Source organism: Pseudopipra pipra, chromosome 4, assembly GCF_036250125.1.
Source record: "Pseudopipra pipra isolate bDixPip1 chromosome 4, bDixPip1.hap1, whole genome shotgun sequence".
Taxonomy (NCBI): domain Eukaryota; kingdom Metazoa; phylum Chordata; class Aves; order Passeriformes; family Pipridae; genus Pseudopipra; species Pseudopipra pipra.
The window spans coordinates 24,691,963-24,719,745 of record NC_087552.1 but is presented as its reverse complement, the minus strand read 5'-3'; the positions used below and the strand labels follow the sequence as shown (position 1 = coordinate 24,719,745).

Genomic DNA, 27,783 nt, shown 5'->3' with positions numbered 1-27,783 from the left:
ACATCTTGGCAAACTACTGCCCGCTAGATCTAACAGATTTAAAATAATTATACTGGAACAGTTGTTCCTCTATGCTGCACAGACTACATCAAGACCACACAACCATGTCTGCATTACATTATTTCTTCAGAGAATCTGCATCTCAGAGTGTTTGTGGTGATGGTAAGTGAACAACAAAGACATTTAGTAATACCAGAGCACTTGGGTCAAAGACATGCAGCTTCTTCCCAGCTTGAAGAACTGATGTCCTGTCCACGGTGTAGCTGAGCTTCCAGACTACTCTGTCCTGCAAAGCACTTGACTGAATGGAGCATGTTTGAAATAGTTTTTCTGAAGTTGTTGATCAAACAAAAGGACTCAAACACAAGAGCTCGTATTGCATGTTTGATGGTCAAGGTACTGTATTGAACTGCACCATCTAGACAATGGTAAGAACTTCGGTGGTCAAAAATTTTCCACTAAATGACTGTATGTGAAATGTGCATGTACTCTGCTGGCTGTCATGTAAAATACACAGTTTTTCCCCTCTCCTCATGCTGTTACTTTTATTTAACACTATCAAATCTTCTGTCCTTAAATATTCATGTCAAATTGCAGAAACAGCATGAAGAATTTCCACACTCTCTTACATGATAGCAAAGGGAAAATATTTTAAGGGATTGAACTAATTGTAGGATTATGTTTCTGGCAAAATTGTATATAATTTCTAAAAATGGCATTAGAAACCAGATTTAAGTTGGGGTTTGTATTTAAGTGGATAGCAACTTACATAAGAATCAAAAATATTTAATTTCCCCAGTCCAGTCAGCACAAGTCTAATATGTCATGTTCAAGCAAAGACACAGATAGGTGAAAAATAGCTTTTCACAATGTTTTTATTTAGTAAGTTTTGTTCTGTGATGTGCCATCTCATGTTGAAAGAACTGGTATAGATGCTAACTAAGCTTTCCACTCTTTTAAAAATACTGTAGTAGTATGGAATCAGTATAAGCAGTTATCATGCTGTGATTTCCATTTATAGGCAGAAATGCATAGCATCATAGATTGCCTGTATTAAAAATGTGCAGAGCTAAATTTGGTTGTATTGGTGCAACAACAAAGAGGTATTCAAGTGGCACATGTGTGGGTTTAAGGGTGAATTTTAAATGGTTGCATGCACCTGCCAGTGCAGCTTGCACTACTGCAAGCAAACCTGGATATAACTGAGAATTCTATGTGTGGTTTTGGATTACCAAAAAAAAAAAAAAAAGAAAAGAAAAAAAAAAGGTTCTTTCTGTTAAAAGCAGCTGCAACTTTTATTTTATAGACCAAAAATGAAGCCCCCCCCATCATACACACACACATAGAAAAGGCAAGACCGTTGTAGCCATTCAAGTGAATGATATGGTGGGCAAACCTCCAGGACAGTCATCTCCCCAGTACATCTCATTCAACACAGGTAATTCCACTCAAGTACTACAGTCTGTTTTGTTAAAAATCTATACACACACACGCATATGCACACACACACGCTCTATATGCATCTTTTCAGGTCACTTTACTGCATAATTAAAAATAATAATAAAGGTAATGAAAAGACCGCAGTGATACTCTTACAGCAACAGAGGTCTGAGGCACTCAGGGCAGAGAAGACATTTTCTGGCAAATTTGGGAGTACACGAGTCCAGTTCTGTGAAGCACTAATTAACCCCTTTTCCCTAATTACCTAAATTCTGCAGTGCCAGGGGGAGCCAAGGGTATGCAGTACTTCACATTCTTGGGTCTGTGGCAACAAATCCAAGTACACCTTGTAAAACGTGTATTTTGTGCCCATGATTGTATGATTTAATGTCTGCATTGGTTTATTTCTTGCATTACAGTGGTGTTAAGACTAAGTCTGCAATGGGGTCTGAAAAATTTTTAATTACAATTCAGAAGAAAAAACAAATCCCCTCAGCAGAGAAACTAAAGATTATGGAAGGGAAGTGAGCATGGGGAAAAAAAGGGTGGAGAGAAGAGAGGTCTAATCAATCCACTGTCCTTAACATAACAGTTTCCAGCTCATCATGACCCATAAAAAAAAATTAAGGGGTATATATACTAACACTGCCCACTCTATAGCCAGTTTGAGGAAAAAAGATCAGTTTTCATAGCTGCCTCCCTAAGACTTTCCAAAAGCATGAAACTCACTCAACTGAGGGGGGGGGGGAAATGACCCGTTTAAAAATTACCAAAAGAAAACAAATACAGCATTGAACACATTTCATTTTCACACACTCAGACTGGTTTTGAGATATATACTCATTTCACTGTAAGTCTTGCAAATCCACTCCCCCACAGCTACTGTGGATGTACCTTTAAAAAACGCCCCACAGCTAACACACGTAGGGATCCCATGAATCATGGGATCTTTTTGGTTCTTGTTTCATTCCTTTACCTAGGCAAGTCTGATACATCAGCTTCAGCAAGCTTTTGGAGCGGGAGGCTGCCTGTAAGTACCGCTTCGCCAAGAAGCAGCTTATTCCAGGGAGCTGCATATAGAACAGAATTTATTAATTTTCTCTGTAGGAAGCCCATACTATCCAATCTCCATCAAGAGAAACAAGTCCTGCCATTAACACAGTGTGTCACCTACAGCTTGGAATCACCACAGAAGCCATCAGCAGAGAGATGGGGACAGAAGTAAGGTAGCCTGCTCTCAGAAGTGTGTGTCTTTCTCCCTTCTGCCCCCTTCTCAACTGATAAACAAACAAGGCCCAGCCCATTAGAACAGTATCTGCAGAAGCAGGAGCAAGTCTTTGGAACTAGAAATGCTTAAAATCTCAGGTGCCACTCATATGCCAAGAGCAACGGGGCACACTGAAGTGGTGAAAAAAACCTGGATCCCAAAATATCAAGTCCCAGTGGGAAAGGTTACCCACACTTTTCTAGCTAATATCATGGCAGCAACAGAAGCAATTGTGGGTCTAATTGGAAGAAAGGTGCTAAAGAGATAATTAAAGAAAAAACAAAAATATAGTGTGAATGTTGTAGGTAGGAGGAAAGAAGAAGATTCTTTCCATTCTTCTCTGCTTTTCCAGACATTGGGTCAGGTTCTTCAAGATATTCCTCTTATCTACAATCACTGAGAACAAAGTAAAGGATGAAATCTTTCTATTCTGTACTCTTAAAAAAATGCATAGTACAGAGACAATAAAAAGTACGTATCGTTCCGATCTCCCAGCTCAGCCTGGGGTCTCACTGGGACATGAAATGGGGACGAATACTATCCAGCCGCCGGGTCAGGATCTCACAGCCTGTGTCGGTGACCAGGAGTGTGTGTTCAAACTGGGCCGATCGCTTTCCGTCTCTCGTCACCGCAGTCCAACCATCAGGCCATGTCTCATCTTGCCAACCACCTAAAAACAGAAATGGTGACTTTTTGCCAGTCTTCAAGTAACAGATAACAGTTCCCCAAAGAGAACTGGAAAAATCTGTCAACTACACAGAATAGAACCAGCATCCTATTCCATCACTACTGAAGAGTAAACAAGAGTAACCATTTTATTGCTAAATTGCTCACCTTCACAGATCATTGGTTCAATTGTAAATACATGACCTGGCTTCATGACTCCAACTGCCTTATTTTCTGCAATAAAATAAACACAAGTTAGAAAAAGGGATACCATCTTAGTAAATGAATGAATCCTTGTCCTAGAATAATACTGTAGAGTCAGAAAAGCCCTTCCAAGATGACCTGTTCACTTGTCCATTTTTACTTCTACATTAAAATTTCCTTTAATTCTTTCCTTCTCCACCCATCCTCCAACACTAAAATATTTACTCAAGGAGCTTAAAATTAATTGCTGTCTTTCTCTCCAACAACAAGAATTTCGACTCTAGCTCTATAAAAACACTGAACAAATGTAATACAGGAATTTCTGCACACTTCTATAATGAAAAGCATTACTTAAAAAAACCAATAAAAAGAAGCACTTAAGATACCCAGAGAAGGCTTGAAACCTCCTTATTTGTTTCCACCAAGCCATTAGCTCCAATATGGTCAAAATATGACAGCAGTTAAGTAATCCCATGACTCCATTTATGCCCCCCTCATTACTCTGGGTAATGGGGTCATAATAGTGTCAGGGTGACAATGCTGTGTTCTTTAGCTAACATAAAATAGCAAAGAATTTCAAGGCACCCAAGACAAGAAGACAGGAGCTTTTTGATGTTATATGCACCAAAAATATTTACGTGGAGGCACATGAACTGAAGCACAGCACGACTCTAGGAGTGTAGTTTGACTGAAGAAAGGTTTCAGCCCTTTTCCACTGCCCTGTTTCACCTAGAATGGCAGTGCAGCTTAGATGTGACTCAGCCTGAGGGCTGCAGGATTGCACAGGAACCGCCAGCTCCAAGCTACTTTGCTGCTGTAGTCAATTTGCATCAATTTTTACACACAGATTCCTCATCCCCCAAACTCTTAATTGTGTAAATTTATTAAACTGCCTCAACCATGTAGACGCTTTAAAAATCTCAGACATCAAGCTGCCACAACAGCAACCAGAATATTTTTCTTTTACTTAGATGGTCTTGTCTCTGTCTCAATCATCTTCTGGTATTTCTTGTCTCAACACTTACATTTAACTTCCTGGTCTTCTGCATCTGAATAAATTTTGTCCTTTATTCCCTGTAGTTTTCATGGTTTTATTAAATAATTTAAAGGCTTATAAAATGAGATTTTCGCTTTTCAAACTCCTTTCACAGTAAGCCAGAAATAAGCAGCAGCATTCTTTTTATCTCATTTTCTCATGAGCCTTTAAGTCCCTCAGATCTTTCCACTTTGTTTTTGCTGTGAATCTGTATTTAAAAATACCAGAAAAAAAAAATCCTGCACCTTTCTTTTTAGGAACAGGCATATTTGCTCAATGAAGGGGAAAAAAAAAGTTCACAGTTCTAAATAGCCAGGAAAGAGAGGAATTTTCTTTTTCTCAGACTGAATTTTAATTGGTATAAAATGCTCTCTATCTCTGAAGAATCCAGATTTTCTTCATTCTACACAACAAAAAGTACACAACAGGAATCTTGATACCCTTTTACCCCACAATTAACAGATTTTTTCAGATGTTCTCTGAAAAAATAACTTAGGGAAATGATGACTTGAAAAGTCAGGAATCAGTAGTCTATAACCACAATGTCTTAAAGCTCATTAGGAGATGAGAAGATGGAGGCACCTGTCAGGTCTGAGGAAATAAGTGACCTGTCGAGGAAGCTTTACAGCTCAAGTGAGTGTGAACTGTTCATCACAGCTTCATGATATTTACTCTATCCTTAGTTGTCCACTGGCATTTAAGTTTCCCTCCTTTGCCTCTGTGGATGCTGTTCCTTAGTCCTGATGGAAAAACTGTTACAGGGCCATGGGTATTTCCAAAAACCAGCACTGCTGGCATCATTCCTCCTCTGCCAAACATTATAAAGAAGCTTCCAGGATTACCAGATCACAACACTCAAATGAGGAAACGTAAAGAAACAGGATCCGGATTCAGACACAACACCCATCTATACTATCCAAAATGCTTTTTATTTACATCTGGAAATGGCAGTAAGTTTTTGCTTAGGCTTTCTAAGGAGACAAACATTTGCCTGTTCATGTCAGACAAGAATGTCTAAGGGAATTGAGTTAAGAATTCAGGCAAAAACTTTGAGCGCTTAACCAGTACAGATGAGAGCTGACACTTACCTCTGGTGTAGGCACAGAATGTTTTATTATATAATATATTCACCTTATTAAGGTTCATAGAGGATGCTATTGTACAGAGTTAAAAAAAAAGAACTCCCAAGTGCCAAAAGGCTAACTTGATCACTGTCAGGCAACATGCTACTTTAACAGAATATAATCAAGAAATAAATTGAGTGCATTCACTGCAAACCCCCTCTTGTCTACAGGACAGCACAAAGGGAATGAATACTCACTGGCATAATGTGGCACGTTAGGGGCCGTATGGAAAAGTTTATGGATTCCATGCCCACAGTAGCTCCGAACCACTGAAAATCCATTTGCTTGAGCGTGTTTCTGAATGATGTTTCCCAGTTCTCTGTACCGAACACCAGGTTTTACTGCAAAATTAAGGAGATATAGATGGAAATTTAAAGAGCTTTCCTTCCACATAACTAACCATCAAAGACCATCTCTGTAGCGCTCATGGCTTGTATGTCCATCTGTTCTAGTATGTAACTTCCTATGATCACTTAATTCACATAAATGAGTGCAATAACATGAGAGAGGGAGGAAATGGTCTCATATAAAAGAAAAAAACAAGAGAGAAGAAGAAAATTCCTCTTCCACAAGAACACTATTTTCTTCCTTTCATGGAAGCAAATGCTTACATTCAAAGGGTATCAAAGTTTGAAATTAACAACAACTTTCAAAGTACTTGTTAAGCTCTCACACCCTGAGCTGCAGTGCTTCTTGCAATGAATGTATGAACTATATTTTAATACACACTTACCCCTCTACTACTATGTGAAAAATGTACACAAGGGACTAAGAATGTATTAAAAAAAAAGAAAAATGGGTATCTCTACTCTTAGACAAGATTCTCAACGACAACGCTACAGCAAATAAGTGTGTTCGTATTCAGGGCTAACTTTTTTGACAAGCCCTTTGAGAAGCCTTAAAGAGTGTGAAATGCATGAAAATGGTGTGAGAAGTTCACTTTGAGCACTTGGACAAGGGAGTAATAATATCATAAAAGCAACAATGTTTCATCCATCAGCTAATGAAGATTCATACCAAACGCAACCTTGAGCCACTAAAAATAAAAAAATCATGTAAATGCTTTTTCAAGAGCATTTGCAACTCCCTGAGTATATGCTGTTCCTTCAGGAGCCAGATGTCATGTGGTTGTGTGAAGCCACCTTAATCAGGGTTCACATAAAGCTAAAACTTTACATTAAGAAACCATTTAGTTCAATTCTCTGCTAATGTAAGCAACTACAACTGAAATCTCCATGTTAAATTTACAGAAAATAACAAGAAAATCAGATTACTGAAGTATGCATGCTTTTCCCAAAATTAAAAAAAAAAAACTCTGGGCAAGAGATTAATCTGTTGGTTTTGTACCATCTCCCTTGGGCCTGACAGCACAAGCAACTCATTTCAATGCAGCAAGGAGCCCTCTGCTTCTCTCTCATACAGCTCTCCTAGTTAGAGCTCTGCTGGTCCAATGCCAAGAAATTAAGATGATTTAAGGAGGGGAGAGGTGACCCTTTTTAACAGCTGAGACACTCGCTGCCAGAATCCCTACTTGCAGGCAATGTCTAAAATCCATTAAAACCTGTTACAGCATCTAAAAAGATGGTAAAGAAAACTTACAGTGAGAATTTAAATCTCATTATAATGAACACAGAGGGGAATTTCTGTCATAGTTTATACATCAAAGCCAGGAAATAAAAAGATAAGAGACAACACATGTAACATTTGCTATAAAAATAAAAATAAAAGTACAGGAGCAAAGATAAACATTGTTCTGGTTTAGCTCGGAAAAACAAAGCAGTCATTTCAGAACAATAATCCCACATAAACAGACAATCTACGTTCTTCACAGCTCAACTCTGCAGTATTTTTGTTTGGATCATACAACGGATACACAAGACATCATTCCTATGGCTTTCTGTCTTTTCAGCTTGGCTGGCCATCTCCAAATTATTAACCAAATTTATATTCATTATAACTTTTTTTCATTTACTTTTGATTAAATGCAAGTTTAAAGCCTTCCTATACAACACCTTAAACTTCAGTCTCTAGAGGCCTTAAAGGGAGTAAATTATATTGGGAATTTTAAAAAGCTCCAGGGTATAAAAGATACAGATGATACAAGTATTTCCAGGGACTTTGGAGATTTTTGTTTTTATTTTCAGAAGTTGAACATGACTGAGTTACCTTTCTCTCTCATTGTATGTCTCAATACAGCTGTCCTGAGTTATAACTAATCAATATAGTTGAAGTTCTGTGCGTACTGAAGGATATAGATCTGTCTTCTCTGGCACATTCCCACAGCTGAAAATCAAGAGTTCTAACTTGCTTTATGAAATAACCATCATGTTTGGCTGGGGTAAAGAGATATGTTTAAGTGTTCAAAAGGTGTTTTACCTTACTGGTTGACTGTGCAACACCATACAAATTATAAAAGTAAGGTCTTCCAAAACACACTTTTGCTTGTCATATTCTCTAACCTACTCACATCAAGGATGTCTTATTCATCTAACTAAGTCAAAAAAGGCTGTTTCCACGTAAATATAATCATCTGTGGGTCAGGTCAGCATTGAGTACATTTTTCTCATCAATTCACATTCCAAACAGGAGTTGCAGCCGCTGCCCACAGAACTGTGTCATTCGAAGGATCACTGTATCATACAACATCCATCATCTGCTGGTGACAACACACCGGTGCTTCTGCGTGTGGCAAGAGAAGTCACTCTGGGCAGTGGCAAATACGAGCAATCACATTTGAGAACCAAAACCTTAATGCTTTGGGCTCTGGTCAGAGGGTTTACCTGCATCGATGGCTTGCATTAGGCACTCGTAAGTTGTCTGGACAAGTCTCCTTGCACCCTCGTCAACTTCTCCAACATAAAACGTCTCGTTCAGATCTCCGTGGTAGCCATTGCGATAGACAGTAATATCCACTGCAAAGAACACAAGACATGTTGGACTATCAGCACCGTATTCCTCACTTCTTGATTTGTGAAGGGACAAACACAAACATGTGAAAATGGGGTATTCTAATTGTGAAGTCAAGATTACTTCACAGGTGTAAACTCTTCCAGCAGAATCAATCTGTCACGCTTATCTTGTAGATTCTATGGAATTAATTAATAAGATAGTGTTTCACTGGTCAAACATTTGATGTAATAAAAATGACTAAACCCCCTTATAGAAGGCGTTCTCTAAGGCTGAGGTACAGCCTTGGCAAGCAAATAGCAGAGACATAAGGCACTGTGTAGATGAAGCCGATCAAGTTGATTAGAGGGATGAAGAACCTCTCCTATGAGGAAAGGCTGAGAGAATTTGGATTGTTCAGTCTGGAAAAGAGAAGGTTTCGGGGCAACCTAATTGCAGCCTTCCAGTACTTGAAGGGAGGCAATAACAAAGATGGAGAGGGACTTTTTACAAGAGCATGTAGGGACAGGACAAGGGGGAATGGCTTCAAAATGAAATGAGTAGGTTTAGATTAGGTATTAGGAAGAAATTCTTTACTGTGAGAGCAGTGAGGCACTGGAACACATTGCCCAGAGAAGGTGTGGATGCCCCATCCCTGCAAGTGTTCAAGGCCAGGTTGGATGGAGCTTTGAGCAACCTGGTCTAGTGGACAGTGTCCCTGCCCACAGCACGAGGCTTGGAACTAGATGGTCTTTAAGGTCACTTCCCACACAAACCATTCTATGGTTCTATGAACTGAGCCTCTTAGTTTGGACTCCAGCAACGCCAGAAAAGCTGGCAACAGTGGAGAGCTGTGCAAAGGCATCATCTTTGAAATTAAAGAAAGATAAAAGGAGCTTGGCACACGTTGTTACATGTACTCTGATGGCTCAGAGCCATCAGCCAGACCAAACCTCCCCTAGAAAGGGGCAGCAATCATAACTTTTCCTGAAAAGGCTGGTACCCACAGCACTGAGATGTAGACTTAGTAGCTATTATTACATGCTAATATATATCAAATATCTGATCATCTAAAATGATTCCAACCTGCTTCTAGAGGCAGGCCAAAGCCTGGGACCTGCTGGATATTTATTTACGGATAAGAGAAAAACAAACCAATGCAATAAAAAAAGGTGCAAGTGTTTGTACGAAACAATTATCATTAATTTTTGCTGCCAAACCAGGATGAAAATGAAAACAAAAAATGGTTAAGTAATTTATAGAAGTATCCCTCACCACCTAAGAAGGTGTAAGTACCTTAAGTACCATGAGCAAAAAGCAACTGGTACTGTTAGGATGCTCAAAAAAAAGGATATGTTTTTCAATACACACCTATACCGTGCCTCACCATTAGGATCCTTTACAGTCATCATAATCATCATGTCCATAGCAAAACCATAAGGATCTAGAGCCATCTAATTAAGAATTCACATAGAACTAATCCAGCTGAATAATTCAGTACACATTTTATTCACTATATATATATAGTCTGGAACAACTGGGCAGAAGAATTATGAAGCCCTAAAGTGGATCAAACTTTGCAAGTTATTTTATTAAATAAACTCACAAATTTAATTGGTAAATAAGAAAAAAAAGTTCTCTTAAGAAGCTATTTCAATTACGTTGTCTGCGAGAGAAAACTCACCTCACTGCATGGTTTTAACTGGACAGAAGGTAGAAATGTTAAAGGTCAATTTTCACAGCACTTACCATTAACAATATCTCCTTCCTGCAACGGCCTCCTGTCGGGAATTCCATGACAGATCACTTCATTCACTGACGTACAACACGACTTAGGGAAATTATAATAATTCAGAGGGGAAGGATAGCAATTCCTTGCAATACAAGCCTAAATAGAGAAAATACAATTTACACTTTACATTAGTAAGTTCTGTACAAAGAAAAAAGGTAGAAAAAACATAAACAACAGCTTTACAGTAAGAATGATAGGCTGAAAAGCAGTGACTCTTGAAAATAAGACTCTTTCAAGCATTTCTTGGTATTACAGTATTTTGTTATGCTTTGCATTTTTTACCAGGATGAAAGTAAAACTACTTCAATTTTGTTTCTGCTCATTTTTATGTTCAACTACAGACGCAGAAATATTCAGGTTTAAAACAATGCATGGCAATATTTATTCAGTTAAAAAACCAGTCATTTTCAGTTACTGTTTTTAAGCACCCGGTCTAAGACTCTTAAGTATTTTTGCAAGACACACAAGCAAAGTAACATTTAGCACCACTCTTTCACCCCTAGCTTTAAAACCTTAAGCTGCTTCCCTGGCACTCTAATAACACTTTTGGTATTTTTGCAAAATGGACACATTTTATATATACTTACATATACATACATACATACACTTTGTGACGTACTGAGCAAAATACTGGAAAAAATATTGTGTTAACTTTTTTTTTTAATTAAAAAAAATAATACTGTTTTAAAACTGCAAAGTACCAATTAATGATATCAGTCAGTATCAACAATCTGCCACACAAAAGTTTCCAGAAACTGCTGAGGAGGGGTAACATCATTTTAACTACTAGTTCTTCATATCAGACATTATGGCTAAGCAAATAATTTGGTTTTTAATGCAGTTCAACACAAATCTCTAGCCTAATGAAACCAGAGTAAGTTCCTTACAATCTTGGCTCAAGAGCTGCAAATGCAGATAAAAAGAACCACAAAGCTCTCTAACAAACTTAACCATAACAGAATCGTTGCCTTCCCCACAGTGGACAGAAGCATCCTCGATTATCGGACTATATGATTCATAGAAAAGACAGCAAAGAAAAAGAAATCACACAATTCAAATACCTATGAACAGTTAAGCCAGGAAGATTCTTGAACATGTATTTCAAACACTTCACTGGACTGTGGCTTTAATTTGTCTGACTGCACCAAAAATCTTGTTTCAATTCTCTCTGAGGCACCTCAGTTTTTATTCCAATCATAAATAACTAAACTTTCTCCTCTGTACATTTTAGCCAACAACAGAGAGCACAGGAAATCCATGGCTTACAAATTATATATAATGGTATCTCTGGAGCAAAAAGGGTTTAGAAGAAAGAAAATTATATGATGCTAACTGAGAAAGCAGGTGAAGAAACGTAGAAGAAACCTGAAGCCAGAAATCATGGAAGCTGCTGATACAGAGAGAGGCCCACGAGTTCCTAACTCATTTTGAATCTCCCATTGCGCTGGAGCACACTTCTACCATCTGCACTACCCACTAGCTTCAAACTGTGAAACAGTTCAAAATAAAGAAAAGGAATTCATGCAACAAAGAAAACCACATGACAATCATTCAAGAACAGAGACAGCAGAAAGCACTTGGAAACACCAGAAGAAAAATAAAATAATCTTACTAAATGGACAGCATGATCAATTTCTTCAGTAGTTACTCCTGGTTTCACCATCATGGCAGCAACATCCAATACTTCTCTAGCAAGCTGCAAATTAAACAATTTAAAATAGATTTAAAATTGATCTATTGACCTACTTTTAATTATTTAAAATAGGCCAGGACTACTCTCCAGAAGATTAGCAACTCATTTTGACAGCTACACTGAGATTGCTAGGAAAGCTGTGTGTAGTTGGGCTCTAGAAAGACTTTGAGACGTCTCCAGGTTACATTACTAAACCACGTCTGAGAGATTTGAAATTACCCCATTTAAGATTTTGGCCACAATTTCCTTGAATACCATAATCTTAAATCAGACTACCTAAATACATTTCAAAGTTTGACTTCATGCACAAGGAAGTGATTACAACCGAACAGCTCTTTTTCAAAAATTGTTAGGGACAGGGCTTTGTTTTGCTGTTGTTTTTTAGTTTTTACACAGTACTCCAAGAGAGGAAAAAGTTCTGTTCTCATTTACGCACTATAAAACATATTCTTAACAGCAACGATGTCTCAGCCACAGATTGTCTCACTAGTAATAACAAAGCCAGGAAACAGATAAAAGTAATCTTTCTGCTTGAAAAACAGCATACTGTGAATAAGGAGCCACAAGGAGAGAAAAAGCAAGAAAACATCAAGTTTCCTGAACTATTTTTCAGTGCTCTGCAGTGGTTTGAAAGTTGGTACTCTCAAACGTGCTGTCACAAACTGGTAAAATCACTACAGATTTTTAGAGAACAAAGGCACTTTGAAACAAAAATCAAAACCCCCTTACCCTACACACTACTCGCATCCCTTCTATATCCTCAGATGACAGTATTTTTATTTGAGAGGTTCCTTTTAAAGCCTGTTCTGATTCAGACATTCCTGAAAAGGGGGAGGGGGGAGGAAAAAAAAAAAAAGAAAGAAAAAACCCACGTTATACACAGAGGAGTGATTAATCACTACGTATGTCCAATCAAGCAACTTCCTTAGCGTGCCAATGGCAATGAAGTACAGACTTTCTCACCACAGACTAAAGTAATGAGCCCACCAAACCATAGCATTATCATCATTATTCAAATTAATTTGAATTCATAAGCCTTCCACAATATTGTAATGCCCACATGTGCTCAGAAGGCCCATTCACTTACTGCATAAACACAGTCTTAAAAATCAGATTTACACGGAAATTATTTTATTCATAGAAAATTATTTTTAGCTGCTTTTAGAAAATAAATAGTAATAAATAATATTCTGAAAGAGCCATAAAGGATTATATGAGCTTGTGAATATATCTGGTTATACTACTGCACTAATCATCTGATAAAAACATGTAAATTCTTCCTAGCAAATTCTGTGCAAGCTCAGCTTTATAGATGAACGACACCCTAAAATACAGTATTTTGTGTTGTTTAAATACTTACATTCTGTAAAAAATAACTAAAGAACAGCATAAGATTAAAAAATAATGCTAACATACTTTATAGCTGCTCTTTGGGGAAATACAAAGTACAAATACCGATATCAAAAGGGGAAAATATCAAAACAAACCAATAAGCAAGTAATGCATTCCCTCTGTGTCCAAAAATAGCTGGAACTCATACATGAGTTTTCTTACTGCAGGTTTTTCTTTTGTTATTTCATAACACATTTTCTACAGTTACACAGATGCCACTGAGAATGGCTTAGAATTCACCTGTGACAGTCAACTAGTTGTCGTTTGTTATGAAGTCAACAACAGGACTGGGACTTGTATGTTTAGGGTTTTTTAAATTCCCTGAACACCTCTCAAAGATAACACAAACTTTGGACTTCCAAAAAAATACTTGTAACCATTATTTTTGAAAAATCAGTAAGTTAACAAGAGGAAGAAGTAAAGTGAGAAAAACAGATAGAAGAGGTTCCCTTCTCCAGTATCTCCTTCGTGCTTTATAGGCTTTTTCGATTAAAAGGAAAATAGAAGAATAGAAAGCAAACTCCATAATTGTGATTTGTTTCAAGTTACCTAGTGGATGATCAGCATAGTCAGGTCTCTGAATATAACTTGGCACAGGTCTTGTTGGCGTCTAAATAAATCACAGGTAAAGCTGGTTAGGTTGCAAGAACACTTACTATAGTCACAAAAACTCATGCAGCAAAATTAAATACAGTAAAATATGGCTAAGTCCACTTAGAAAAGGTTGTGAAGTATGCAAACACTGCAGAACAGTTCAAATTTTTATTTCTCTAACACTCTCCTGTTACTCTTTGTTGCCTTCATATTATACAACTTCTAGTATCCAACTCCACGCCTTTGTAAAAATCAAACTTTTATGTTTAAACTAAACTGGTTTTATAACATATTATCCCTGTTACACTGCAGTGTTTTTTCTGCTGCTTTCCAGAGTACATCCAAATACATCCTTCCTCTCTCTAGCAAGATTGCTATTTCTAATCATCACCGTATTCATTAGCACTAGTTTCATTTGCATCAGTCCTGCAGCAGTCAGAAGACAAAAAAGCCAATATTCAGCAATAACATCACTATTACTTGGCCGGTGAAATATCCAAAACACCCTTTTCTCCAACAACACCAACAAACTCATGTGGGCTCAGGCTCTGTTAATCTGTTCTCTGATAAGCCTGTAACAGATGGAGAAGACTATAGAGGGGATGCCACTGAGGCAGCATTTCCAGCACAGGCCAATTAGAAAAGACAAATGTAAGCACAACACCACTACTCCTGTAAAAAAGCTTCAGCTTATTCCATATACAAACTTGTACCAATTAAAAAACACACCTATACTGAGGTCATCATCTTCTAAACCCACCTTTCATAGCCAAAGACCTTACTGACCTCTTGTTATTCTTCAACATTCTAGTGCTGGAGATTACTATAACCTCTGTTCCTTCAAAAGAGCTGTTCACCAGTTCAGTCACCAGGTTATTTCAAACCACTAACGTAAAATAATATAAAACCATTTCTTTAAACTTTAAATTAATTCACCTGAGTTTTTCTGAAAATAGACTGCTTCATAATTGGAAAGGACACTAAACAGCTAGGAGACATCATCTGAACTAGCAGTAGCTTTCTTGCAAAATAAATGTCAAAAGATGCAGCTAAAAGGTATGAGCTTAAGCCTGTTACTGATGCGTGTTACCCCACTTCTTTAATTTTAAATACACCAAGAGATAGAACAAGTTAAATCAAAATGAACCACAGTAAGGACAGTCATACATGTCCCTGCCATCAGGTTCAGAGTGCTTAAGAAGCTTGCCTCTCTCAGCTAAAACGTGGGAGGTAATCAGGTTAGGAGTGGTCCATTAGTTGCTACAGAATCATAGAATCAGCTGGGTTGGAAAAGACCTCTGAGATCATCAAGTCCAACCCTTGATCCAACACTGCTGTGGTTACTAGACCATGGCACCAAGTGCCACATCCAGTCTCATCTTAAAAACCTCCAGGGACGGAGAATCCACCACTTCCATGGGCAGTCCATTCCAATGTCTGATTACTCTTTCTGTAAAGAATTTCTTCCTAATATCTAACCTAAACCTGCCCTGGCAGAGCTTAAGACCATGCCCTCTTGTCTTACTGAGAGCTGCCTGGGAGAAGAGACCAACCCTCACCTGGCTACAACCTCCTTTCAGGTAGTTGTAGAGAGTGGTGAGGTCTCCCCCCAGCCTCCTCTTTTCCAGGCTAAAAAACCCCAGCTCCCTCAGCCTCTCCTCACAGGACTTCTGTTCTATGTAGCAATGTAGCAGTTCTATGTAGGAATGTAGCAGTGCTGGAATAAGGAGTGGCACCTACTGCTTACCAGTGGATAGTGTGGCCTGAGTTTACCAGTATATCGATACCCAGACCAGGGATTTGTGTTAATGTCACCTTCCAGGGTCCATGAAGACACTTCACGCTTGGCTTTTTCATCTTCTGAAAATACAAGAAAAAGTGGGAAAAAAATTGCAGCAGCAAGATCAGTCCTACTTAAGAATAAGAACTGTGGGGTCTAGAAAATGACTTAGAGGTATGTAAGTCTAGATCTGACTCGTTCTGGCATTTTAGATATTGATACATGAAAGTGTAACTAGCAGTTATCATTTTGTATTGCCCTTAAGTTCTTCGCATTCGAAATTCACAATTTTCCAACTCTATTCAATCACAAACAGGGGAATGTCAGGACTTAATGCACAAATGAAGTGTAGCAACTAAGTTGTTCTTCATTTGTAGTTTTATAATCTAGTGCTTGTTTTCATTCCTGGGAAAAAGCATATTTCTACAGAGACACTCACTATCCCTTCAATTAACACTCTTGCACATCCTTTTCTGTGATCTCTCTTGGCATCCAGTGACAGAAATGACCTGAGGTGGGAAAGAGACCACCCAGCTGTCACTTTCAATACACGGAGCCTGCTAACTCTCCAGATCTGATGAAGGGAGTGCAGGTGCTGCCACTTCTGCATTTCTGGACAAGCACTGTGCACACCTTATAAGATGGTCCCAAACTGCTGGAGGTTCCCAGCTCTCTTGACTTTGTGAAATTCATGCCTGATGTGGTCCAGTGACTGACTTCATTCACAAATAACACAGTCCTAAGAGGGCAGATTGAAGATGTTTATTCAAAGGCAAGTAGATTGCAAGCATTACCAAGAGGAGAAATATTGACTCGGAAAGAGGAGGTAAGGGTTAAGAAAGAGCATGGCAGTATTAATCTTTAACTCCTAACATGATAACTTGTTTGTTTTCTCTTTTTATATCTCACCAGGATGAAGAGATGGCAAAAGGTCTGCCATACCAAGCCCTAATGTGAATTCCTCAGTCTCTGTGGCTTAAATCTGAGCCATTTGCTCACATGATATTTAGTTTAGATGAACCACTGGGAAATAATAATTTAAAAATCCAAACTTTTCATATCCATGCAGATGCAAAGTAATAGGATACAAAATGCAAGTGTGAACTATGAGATCCCTACACTGGGAAGGCAGAACAAAGGAATACATTCGTAATTGTCTGTACTACTCAAACCTATCATTCGATATTTATTATGGAAAAAGGAGCTTTACTGGGTTTTAGAAAAGGAGGTAAATTATTTGAGGATTTGAATTTCTGACGTCCTACCTCCCTTTAAAGCAGGGCTTAATGAAGACAGGCAGGGTGATGGGGGAGAGGAGGCAAGGGGGGCAGAACTGAGGACTGCTCTCTTTTTGGTTTTAAACTCATGGGGTATTTTCACTACTCAGGTAAGGCAGAATCTACCAGTCTACTTGTATTTGTGTGCCAGAGCTACCAGCTGTAACTAAGGCATACAGATACTCTTATTACCTTTAAACTCAGGAAAATCCTAGTTATGACACATTCTCCTATCAATGGCTGCACCATGCACACAAGCATTTTCCCTTTTTTTTCCAAAGGGGTACACTCCAAATTGTACAGAGCAGCTGCACTCTGACTTGCTTGAAACACATCAAGTGTCTGATCACAAAGACTTTGCACAGACGTTTCCCACTTTATTGTCTTTTACTGCAATAGATGCCAAAATGCTATGAAGGAACAAGTCTGAAATAATGATTTATTATTCTCCTTGCCCTTTATTTCAGCATCCTTCTTTCTCTGTTCATACACCTGCCAATGTAGCTCAAGCAATAATTCATACAAATAGAAAAGTGTACAGAAAGAGAGACTTCTGTGCACTTCCGTCTCTGAAATTTTACACAACACTTTAGATTACTGCAAACTGGTCAAAACTTCAGACATGCAGAACCTAGTGCCCCATACCTTGGAAAAAACCCAACACCATTCTTAGACAGAGAAGCACAGAACAGCTGAGGTTGGAAGGGACTTCTGGAGATCATCTGGTCCAGTCCCCTGCTCAAGCAGGGCCACCCAGAGCTCACTGCACAGGACAAAACCAACTCAAAACAATATTAAAGTGGATTAAAAAAAGAGTGAACTTACTTGCTTTCTTGTGTAATAACTTGTGAGTGGCCCAGCTTCCCTTAAAGCACTCCTAGAATTGCAAACAAAATATATAAATACGTGTTTTAAGTAGCATTAACGTGGTCATCCTCACAAAATAGAGAAGCAACTGTATTTTAAAAGAAAACTAGAGAGTGTTTTTATTAACCCTTGTAGCAACATGCATGAAACTGCTAGTCTTAACAATAGAAAATACTACATTCAAAAGTTTATTAACCAGAATAGGCAGAAAGAGCAGCCAAACACTCGTGGTAGTGAAATACATTGACCTAATCTTATATAGTAAATATTGTCCCTTTATCATTTTAATGAGTAACTAAGCACCATGGTTGCTCTGGGTTGGCTGAAGCACAGAGTCTATCTCTGTACATGATCTTACAGCATTGCAGCGGGCAGGATGGTCCTCCCTTGGCTCCTACAACCAGCCATCTCCTCCTGCTAACTGCATCCCTTCTGCCTCCTTCTCCAGCACAGGAAAGCAACAGAGATCAATCAGCACCATCACAGGGGAACTAATGAAGTAGATTAAAGGGTGGGAAATGAAGGTTGCTGAACAAAAATAGGAAATGGAAAGAAAAAAAAAAGAGAAATGTGAAATGGAAATCAAGAAAAGAGTGACTGTGGAGGAGTCTGGCTTTTTCTCTTTTTTCCAAGCAATAAAAGAGCAGTGTCACAGACAATGAATCAGCAACGGGGCAGATGGAAATGGCTGGCAGCTGGAGAAGAATAAAGAAAGACTAAGAGGAAGGAAAGACATGAAAAAAGAGAGAGATTTAAGCAGAAAAGCTGCAGAAGGTAGCATTAAAGGTGATCCTTTAAGGTGCTGATTAGTAAATTACTTGGGTTTGTAGCAGAAATTCTAATTGAATGGCTACATGCACTCAAAACAACCATTAGGAAACAGCTAATTCCAATAATTTACAATAAAGAGGCAGGAAGCAAACTGTTTTCCTTTATAAGGAAAGACAATACTAATGCTGAATCATCATTGTAGAACTACCATCCAGAGCCAACAACTGATTCAACCTAATGTATACAACACTCAAGCAGTCCAAGACAACAAATCTGTAAACTAAACCCAGTGTATAACATTCTACCCCTGCTTCACAGTTGCTACTGAGTGGTCTTAGCTGTCTGCTCCTGTCGAGCCATCTTCTCCCCTTTTCCTCTTTAGTTCTTGCAACCAGTAGTTACCAAAATGCCTCCACAAAAACACAGTAAAGTGGTGCACAAGTACACCCATGTTCAAAAAGACCCTGCTGTGTGCTGTTTCCCTCATTACCAAAACCAGTTGCTTGCTGTCTTCTGCTTCCTACGCCACATACCAGGAGTCACCACACTCTCTGGACCAGCACAAGACGTGCTGTGGTGCTACGAAATGGTCTGTCTTTGCAACATGATGCTCTGAAACCAACACTTTGGATGACCAGAGAGAATGTCACTTTGAACGAGCAGCAGAAGGTTTTCCTGTACAACCCACTGCATACAGACCTTTGCAATGCACTAATTTCTGTTTTCTGTTGGAGAGCTGGGAGAAAAGGAGCAGGTTTTAACTGAGGTCTATTTAATGAAAAGGAATTAAAAAGCTAAAAACGCTATTTTCAAGGACATTGGAAGCACCAGTATGGTTTTAATACCCTTTCAAACATGAGGTCTCTGTTCTGAAGCAGAAGGATTACACAACTAAGGACTTAGAGCAGCTACCAGGTATGCAAACCTAGAATCCACTTATTTAAATATAAAAGAGCATTTGGTGAATGAAGATGTACATAAACTGTGGTAATTCCTGGCTGTAGTTCATTGTCTCCTTCCCTATGGAATTTTGGGATATACTCTCCAATGTTGTTCCTTTGTCCTATACCAACAGTCTTTTCCTCTTTGATGGCCTATAGCCAGAAAACACCAGGCAAACACGGCACCACTGACAGTACCATAACCTGACAACAGGCTCCATTTTGGCTTTTTATCCCCTGCAGCTGCGAACAGCCGAAGAGGATCCTGCATAAGGCTGCCGTAAGTCTGAATTTCCCCAAACACGTTTCCCAGATTCTACTTGCCCTCTATTTCTAGAGGAGCGGCAGCTCCCTCAGAACTCCTAGAGCACAGCTCCACAGGAGCTGCTGTACAGCGGGACACCCCAGACACGTGGAGATGTGGACATCCATCAACTGCAACAAGCCCAGCGAAGCAGTAAGTCTAAAGCATTTTTGTGAGCACGGGCTATTACATGTGCAGTGTGCAATTAATGAGTATCTCTGCCTTGGTCTGACACCTTTGGAAGTCCCTCAAAGGATATGCTGAACATCCACCTACAACCCATCTATTTTGTGTAAGATCAGTCATACGCTTCCTGTAAGCACCGGACTTGCCGGGTACACACAAATTATTTATATTCAACAACTTACTGCACAAGTACCACGTTGCACATGACTGCAGAGCTCTGCCTTGGCAATTCCAGATAAAACTACGGCAGCTGTCATCTCACAGGTTGGAGAATCACAGCCCTGGCAACAAAGCACTACCAAGGTACCACTGCACATTGCAAGCACCCTCACCTTCTATATCTCAGACTTCCTGACAAGCTATGGAGGAAAGCTGCTCTTTCTCTCCACCTGGGCCACCTTCTGAAAATTTTTTGGAAAAAATGATGCTTTTCATGGAGCCTTCTCCTGAGACATCTACTTCAATCTTCCTATTACCACTCCTGTCTCCTAATGATTCTTCCATGTTCCTGGGCTCCTATACAGGTCAGGATAGAAAATTTTCAATGACTAAATAAAATAAACCTAGAAAAAAAAATATCCAGGGTGATTTTTAATATTAAAATTAAGAAAATGAAGATTTTTTTTTTTCCTGATATGGTGAAAAAAGGAACATGTAAGACGGCATGGCTATATTTTAAAATATTAAATAGCTTCATGGGGGAAGTAAGCAGGAATAATATGAATTTGGCTTCAAGTTTCTTGGAAGACTTTCTGGACTTAATTTCAAAAACTACATTATCCATCAGTATGCCTGATATTAATACCCCCACCCTTCTTACCTGAAGCATTTTTCTTTTTATGGAATGTGGCTTTTATATAGCGAACAGGACAGACTTGGAAACACTGGAGAGGACTGTACAAGAAGAGAGGCTAAATGTACGACAAAAATGAAGGCAGAGGGGTAATCCTTGATTTGTTTAGAGCAATCCTGAGTACAACTATTCTATCAGTAAGAAACCTTTAACAATATTTCTGGCTTCAAGCCGTTCTTAAGTCAATCCCACCAGTTCTGTGTTTACAAACAAGCTCAACACAGTGTTCATCAGAACCTGTGCATATATGAAAAGGTAACCAAAGGCACAACCAGCATTACCATCCGGAAAGATTCCTGCTGGATCAACTTGTGGAAGCCATGTTATTGCTGTAAATGATTTTTACCTTAAGGACTCAGCCCAAAATCTATTTACTGGTTGAAATATTGACAGAATCATTCAGCATAGCAGAATTTGTTTTACAGTACAGTGCATTTTCATTATTAACACAATGATCACTACTAAATAACTTAAGCTTTCTTTTTTCTTTAAATCAGCCATTGAAAGAACAAAACAAAACCCTTTAAAAGAGTTACTGAACTAATTAGGAAAAAAAATTCCGTGCTATGTTTATCGTCATCCTTACAGTAATAACAGAGAGTTTCTTATTCTTTCAGTCCATGTATCCATGCAACCTGATTAAGAGGTGGAAAAGTACAGCCAACTGCAAATTCCAAAGGAGAAAAGGATGCTAAATCAACGAAGATTAGGATACTACTACACTGCAAACCTCTGTATAGCACAGACATAACCAAACTATATTTAAATAAGCCACCCAGAGAAGTTGTGGACACCCCATTCCTGGAAGTGTTCAAGGCCAGGCTGGAGGAGTTCTGAGCACCCTGAGGGTGTCCCTGCCCATGGCAGGGGAGTTGGAACTAGGTGATCTTTAAGTTCCCTTCCAAACCAGGCCATTCTATGATACCCAAGCACAGGAAGCTATGAAGGAACCACAGCACAGAATTCAAGGCCTACTCATAAATGGTGTTTCTGAACTGCCTTTGCACGGGAGTAGATCATTTAAAGTTAGCTCTGGAAACCCTCTATCAACACTTTCCAGCCTTAAGGCTGGCACTCCTCTTCAGGCTCCCCTTCCCCTTCGGATATGGCTTCTTTACACAACCTGGCATTCAACACTGTCAATACACCTATTAGCAGGTATACAAAAACCACCCCACTGTACAGTTAGAGAGAACTTGTGTCCAACTGTCACAAAATTACTGCCTCCATCCTCTGTGCTCATCATTTAGAGCCACTGTGATGAATTTCCAAAAATACCTATTTCATAGCAAAAGAAAAAAAAAAAGGAAAGAAAAGACAGTTGGAACCAAGACTGTGGGGACAGACTGTCTGTCTCTTTGCATGCCATTACACCCTGAATTGTAATAGACAAACATCTAGGAAACAGTGCCAAGCAGTACACTGTATTTAAAAATATTTTGAGCAATCATTTTGATTAAATTTACACATGTCCTTTAGAATGTAAAATTGTCTTGGGCTTAATCAGACATCATGCCGTTTTGCTTAATGAGAACTCGTTTCTAACCAAATACCCTGAAGGTATGCAAAACAGAAGAGAAAAACCCCCACTTAAGTACAGCATTTAGCTGAAGAAAAATATAAGGCTATCAGTGATATATATATAGATATATAAATAAAACACACAATACAAATTACCTGTACATTTTATCCATAAATACAAATATGTCGAGGAATGCAATAGGTAATACATCTGATGTTAAAATAAAACAGTTGCTTCTTTTCAGCATGCTGAAATCCTTCTAGGGCGGTACAAGCCCGCAGAAACAGCCTCTGGCCTGAAAACTCTGTACAAAATTCCCAAACTAGCCTAAGCAGCATACATGAATAGTCAGTTTTCCGGAAAAGTCAAATATGTGTTTTCAGATTCAACTCCAATGGAAGCAGCTATACGCAGCATGTTGGTATCAGATCAGCTTTCTCCTTCATCTAAAGCCCGATCTTAATCTGAGACTCCTAGATCCCACACAACTGAGCCCTTCCTTTGAGGAAGGGGCTGCATTTTGCAGCTCTTCAGATTTACAGAGATATACAAGTGATTTTTGGGAGTAGTGAAGGAACAACAGAACAAAGAAATACAAACTGGACTATCCTTTCAGTATATTCAACACTAGCTCAGAAAGCCTGCCTACAGGAGTCTGAAGTTTTACTCTCAAAAAGTTATGAGGGCTCACTTTCTGTGCCTCAACAATAATCAGGCATTTAGCTCAGACACAGGTATTCATGGTGGTTTATAGGCAATTAAAAATGTCAACTTCCTGATGAAGGAAATCTGTCAAAAGATTTTCTAGAAGATAGTATCTGCTGAGTGCCATCTATACCTGAAGTAATCCCTATGTGTTGCAGTTGGATATGAGCAGCAGCTTTTAGCCTATTTTCTGCACATCAAAGAACAGTGAACCAAGAATGAAGTATGGCACTTATGTGACAGAGGACAAAAAATAGTTCCATCCAGGTCCACTGCTCCCACCTCCCACCCCCAACACACTGATGGTGAAAGGAAACAGCGAAGTGGGAGATGGGACAACACCAGTCTTCTCTTCAGGACCACAATTTTTCACAAATTACTGTGACCAGGACCACAATTTTTCACAAATTACTGTGACCTTGAGTCACATGAGCATCCAGTCCACACCACAGAAAACCTACTGCTTTGTTCAAGACACTTACACAGATATAAGTAGTATGAGAGAGGAAGTTTTCAGGAAAGCAACACAAAATCTTTAACAAGAGATCCATTTACCATTAAAAGGTTTGCATAAAAATGGTAACTGGAGATCTCAAGAACAGTCACTACTTTCCCCTTCTTTATCATTAAGCCTCTTCTGGAGGAGACATAGAAGAAATGTAAATTGTCCATTTAAATACAAACTGTTTATGTATACTACATACAATTTACACACAAGTGACTGTGTCTATAAGGTAGATTTCACAATAGCAAATTCATCTTAACAAGAGAAACAATATGCCTGAGACGCGATGCTGCACATCTGTGTTATTTCCACATTCAGAAGCTAGCCTGAATTACTCTAAGATGATGAACACATACAACACTGCAGTAGCTCTCTAAAAAAAAGAAAGCAAGACAGTGAAAGAAGGTAGCCAGTAGGACAGTACTTGATTTACTAGCCTAAAATATTATTAAGGGTTAACAGCAGACAGAATCCCAAAGCAGAACAGTCCCTCATGTTATACCTTGAAGCGAAAGAAAAAAAAAATTATGCCAAGGTCCAACACATCACCTCAGAGCTCCTCCACTGCTAAATGCCATCCCTACCCTGTCTCCACTACCAGTTCAAAACCCCTCTGTTAGGCCAGAACCCGGCTGCCTTGGCCCCCTTTCCATGTATGAGCACAAGCACAACTATTATTCAACAGCTGTGCTCAGTTTCCGAGGTACCCCATAGCCAGACAAGAAACAGCGTTGGCTCAAAGAAATCTCAGAGAATGCTGAAGTACTTCAGCATGAGCATCTTCAGGGCACATTAGTGAGGCATATGTTTTGATGCAGAGAGGTGGGAAAAAATAAATTACCAGAATAATAGCCTTTCTCAAGGAAAGGAGAAACACAAATGATAAATCCACTGGGGAAATCATTGTCTTGATGCAGTCTACTTGAAAAGTTCAATTCTTTATGTGCAATAATGAAAAATAATGCTTAATCAATCTCCACACTTCACTGAGATTCTCAGTCCTATACTTCCTGCATTTTCTTAGCAAACTTATATGTTACTAACTTATAATCCACATTGCTTCATGCTAGTTACCTTTCTACATCAGTACACACTTTCCTACTGTTTATTCTTAGCACTGGAGAATATAAACTCCTACAAATTTGGGCTTAGCTCTGACTGGAGTTTTGGCTGTATGAAAAAGTCCTTGTAGGCTTCCAAGCAGTTAATTAACAGAGCCTGTGTCCATACAGATGCTTTTACCCCTCAAGGAGACACCGGTAGCTTCTTGCTCCCACCCTGCCCTCAGCCCAAAGTGCCTGCACACCCAACTAACACCACTGCATTCCATAAGGACGGGTTGACTTTACAGCTGGGCCAAACTGGGCCACAACACTCTTCAGCAGCATGTTCCCCAACTGTTTTATGACCCTGCAGTGCACAGCTTTGGAGAGCTAAACCAGCAAAAGAATTAATGCAGCTGCTTGTCCTTCATTAAAAGAAAACCCTGAAAACCCTAGAGGTGGTTCAGCTTAAGAGAAATAGTAGAAGTGTGCATCCTTGGGTGCTACACAACAGCATGTGCTGTGAGGTGGAATAATATCCTAGGTCTGTCCACTCACTAACTTATCTAACAGTTATTTATGCGTGTAAGACCACAGTGGAAAGAAAACCACCAAAGAGAGAACTTAGGAAAAGTTTCACAGATGATAACCAGTCCACTGCTGTCAGCTGAAACTTGCTGGAAGTTCAGAGAAAATTTCCTGGCTTTTAATCTCCTTCACCTGTCATGTGCTTATCTGAGCAGGCAGCCAGGTCATCAGCAGCACCTCACCTACCCCTCCTGCCTGTGCTCGCCAGACACCAGTGGAGGACTGTCCAAGGCTCCTCCATGGCACACACACCAGATGATAGATGAGGAGAGCTGGAACCTCGGGGCAGTCCCATACTGGGCCCCACAGAAGGTACTAAGGAGGTGCTGAGGGTCCTTGCTACGGAACATGGGCACTGCATGACGCTTCTTTCCTGTCTTTAAACAGGCTGCTGTTAATTTCCTTCTCTCTTCAGTAACACATTGCCCCAAAACCTTCAAAGCACCTTCCATGTGCTTACCTACTTTACTGATCGAGGCACAATTAGGAGGAATAACACACCCAAGGTCACTCAGAAGTGGGATTCCCAGTTCAATATTTTATTTTCTAGGCAGGACAGCTTTATAAGCATGTAGTCAGTTATCCAGCAGCCTATTTTAACAAGCCAATAAATATTTCAGGTAATTCCCCTTTTAGCTTACAACAGCAGCAGATATTTCAAAAGAATTAAACCTAGTACATAGATAACAAAAATCTCTGCATCCTATATGACATTAGCTGATTTGGGGACGGGAAAGAAGGAAGTAAAGATGTAACTAGAGCTCTTCATATTGCCCTGTTTGGTCTGTTAAAAAGTAGTTTTGTCATCACCAACTAATATTTGTATATGCTGAAGATGCATTTTGATGAGTTTTATATCAGACATGTCAAAACGGGTAGTAAAATGTAGAGCAAATCCTCCGAGCCAACTACAAGCTCTACATGGGAACTAGAGATACAGAATCGTCAGAAAAATTTTGAGTTGCAGTCGATGTAACTTGGCATTGATTTCCAGCATATGGCACAGAGACTTCAGGGGAAAGTACCAGAAACTGTGCAGTGGGTGTGTCACATGCACGTGGGAAGTTTTCCCCTAGTTCTATGCAAACTATAACTATCAGTTTACACCCTAACTCAGAAGAAAACCCTGCCAAATAAATAAGTAAATCTAGCTGATGTGACTGTATGATTTTCTTATGTTAATCTACAAAACTTCAATGATTTTACCCTGGGTTATAATTGTGACAAGGAAGGTCAGCTGTAATCTCTGAATTAAACATGTGTCCTCGCTGATTTTGACAGAAATTACACATACATAAAGTTCAAAGGATTGGATCATGTATTTTACTGTGCACTGTAAAGTTAATAAAAAAAAAACGAAAATACCACCCACAAACCAAAAACCCCACTCAACAGTCATAAGACAGTTCTTTCTATTTAAGGACCACACTCCATTACCACTGTGGTAATAGGTGAGGATGGCCGAGGCCTACAGAATACATTTAATTCTCTAATTTACACGGAGGAGCTGATGGCTGTATGACAAGTGGCCTAACCTGAACCTCCTTGTTAGGCACCTTTAAAGTAAAACATCAAAAGATATATATTAAAAAAAAAAAAAGAGGAAAGAAAACGGAATTAAAGAAAAAAAGGAAGAGTATAAAATAATTTTCAAAAAACCCTCATAATTTAAAGAAAATCTGTTTTCAGAGCAACAAGTCTCCCAGTGTCTATCAAAGCCGAGCAACTCCAGAGCCAGAGCTGCTGCAGACACAGACACGCACCCGCTGGAATTTGATGAGCACGTCTCATTTTGTCCCACTAAGCCATTATTTTTAAGGGGGGCACAGGGACCGCAGACACCTCCAGGCAGAGAAACACACGTGCCCCCTCTCACGAACGTCCCGGCTGCTCTTTAGCCCGCTCAAGTCCCGCATCGCCCGCGGCCACGAGGTGCGACGGGGCTCCCGCCCCGCCCGGGGCCGCCGGCCCGGCACCCCCGGCATCAACAACCGGGGAGCCGAGGGGGAACTTGGTGCGGCGTCCCTGCCCGGACCCTCCTGCCCGGCGCTGGCCGGGCCCGGGCGGGCAGGGAGGCAGAGCCGGGCACGCCGGGCCGGGCCCGGCCGGCCGGGAGCCGGCGCGGGGAGCTGGATCCTGCGCCCCGCCGCACGCCCGGAGCGCGGCAGCGCGGCGCTGGGGCCGGGGGAACCTCACCTGGGAGCAGAAGTAGGAGCCCTGGATGCCCAGCTTGAGGCAGGTGGGGCACTGGAGCTTGGCCTCGCTGCTGCAGCCGGCGGTCTCGCACACTCTGCGGGTCTCCACCGCCGCCGCCATGCTGCCGGGCGGCCACGGGGGAGGAGCCGCC

The 27,783-nt window shown here is 39.8% G+C and overlaps 1 protein-coding gene across 1 annotated transcript; it reads right to left on the bottom strand.

Annotated features, from left to right (window-relative positions):
- Positions 1 to 857: 857 nt before the first annotated feature.
- Positions 858 to 27,783, bottom strand: METAP1 (methionyl aminopeptidase 1). Its single transcript, XM_064651962.1, has 11 exons — positions 27,633 to 27,783; positions 17,977 to 18,028; positions 15,842 to 15,954; positions 14,050 to 14,110; positions 12,838 to 12,929; positions 12,028 to 12,111; positions 10,373 to 10,511; positions 8,518 to 8,649; positions 5,935 to 6,078; positions 3,542 to 3,607; positions 858 to 3,377 (listed from the first exon to the last, which is right to left on the bottom strand). The coding sequence occupies exons 1-11, from the start codon at positions 27,750 to 27,752 to the stop codon at positions 3,217 to 3,219; spliced, it is 1,164 nt and encodes a 387-aa protein (XP_064508032.1). The 5' UTR covers positions 27,753 to 27,783; the 3' UTR covers positions 858 to 3,216.

Coding starts and splice junctions, on each gene's coding strand:
- METAP1 (XM_064651962.1), bottom strand. CDS start 27,752: ATGGCGGCGGCGGTGGAGACCCGCAGAGTGTGCGAGACCGCCGGCTGC. Junction 18,029..27,632: donor GCTCCTACTTCTGCTCCCAG/GTGAGGTTCCCC, acceptor TTGCAATTCTAG/GAGTGCTTTAAGGGAAGCTG. Junction 3,378..3,541: donor TGAACCAATGATCTGTGAAG/GTGAGCAATTTA, acceptor TTCTGTTTTTAG/GTGGTTGGCAAGATGAGACA.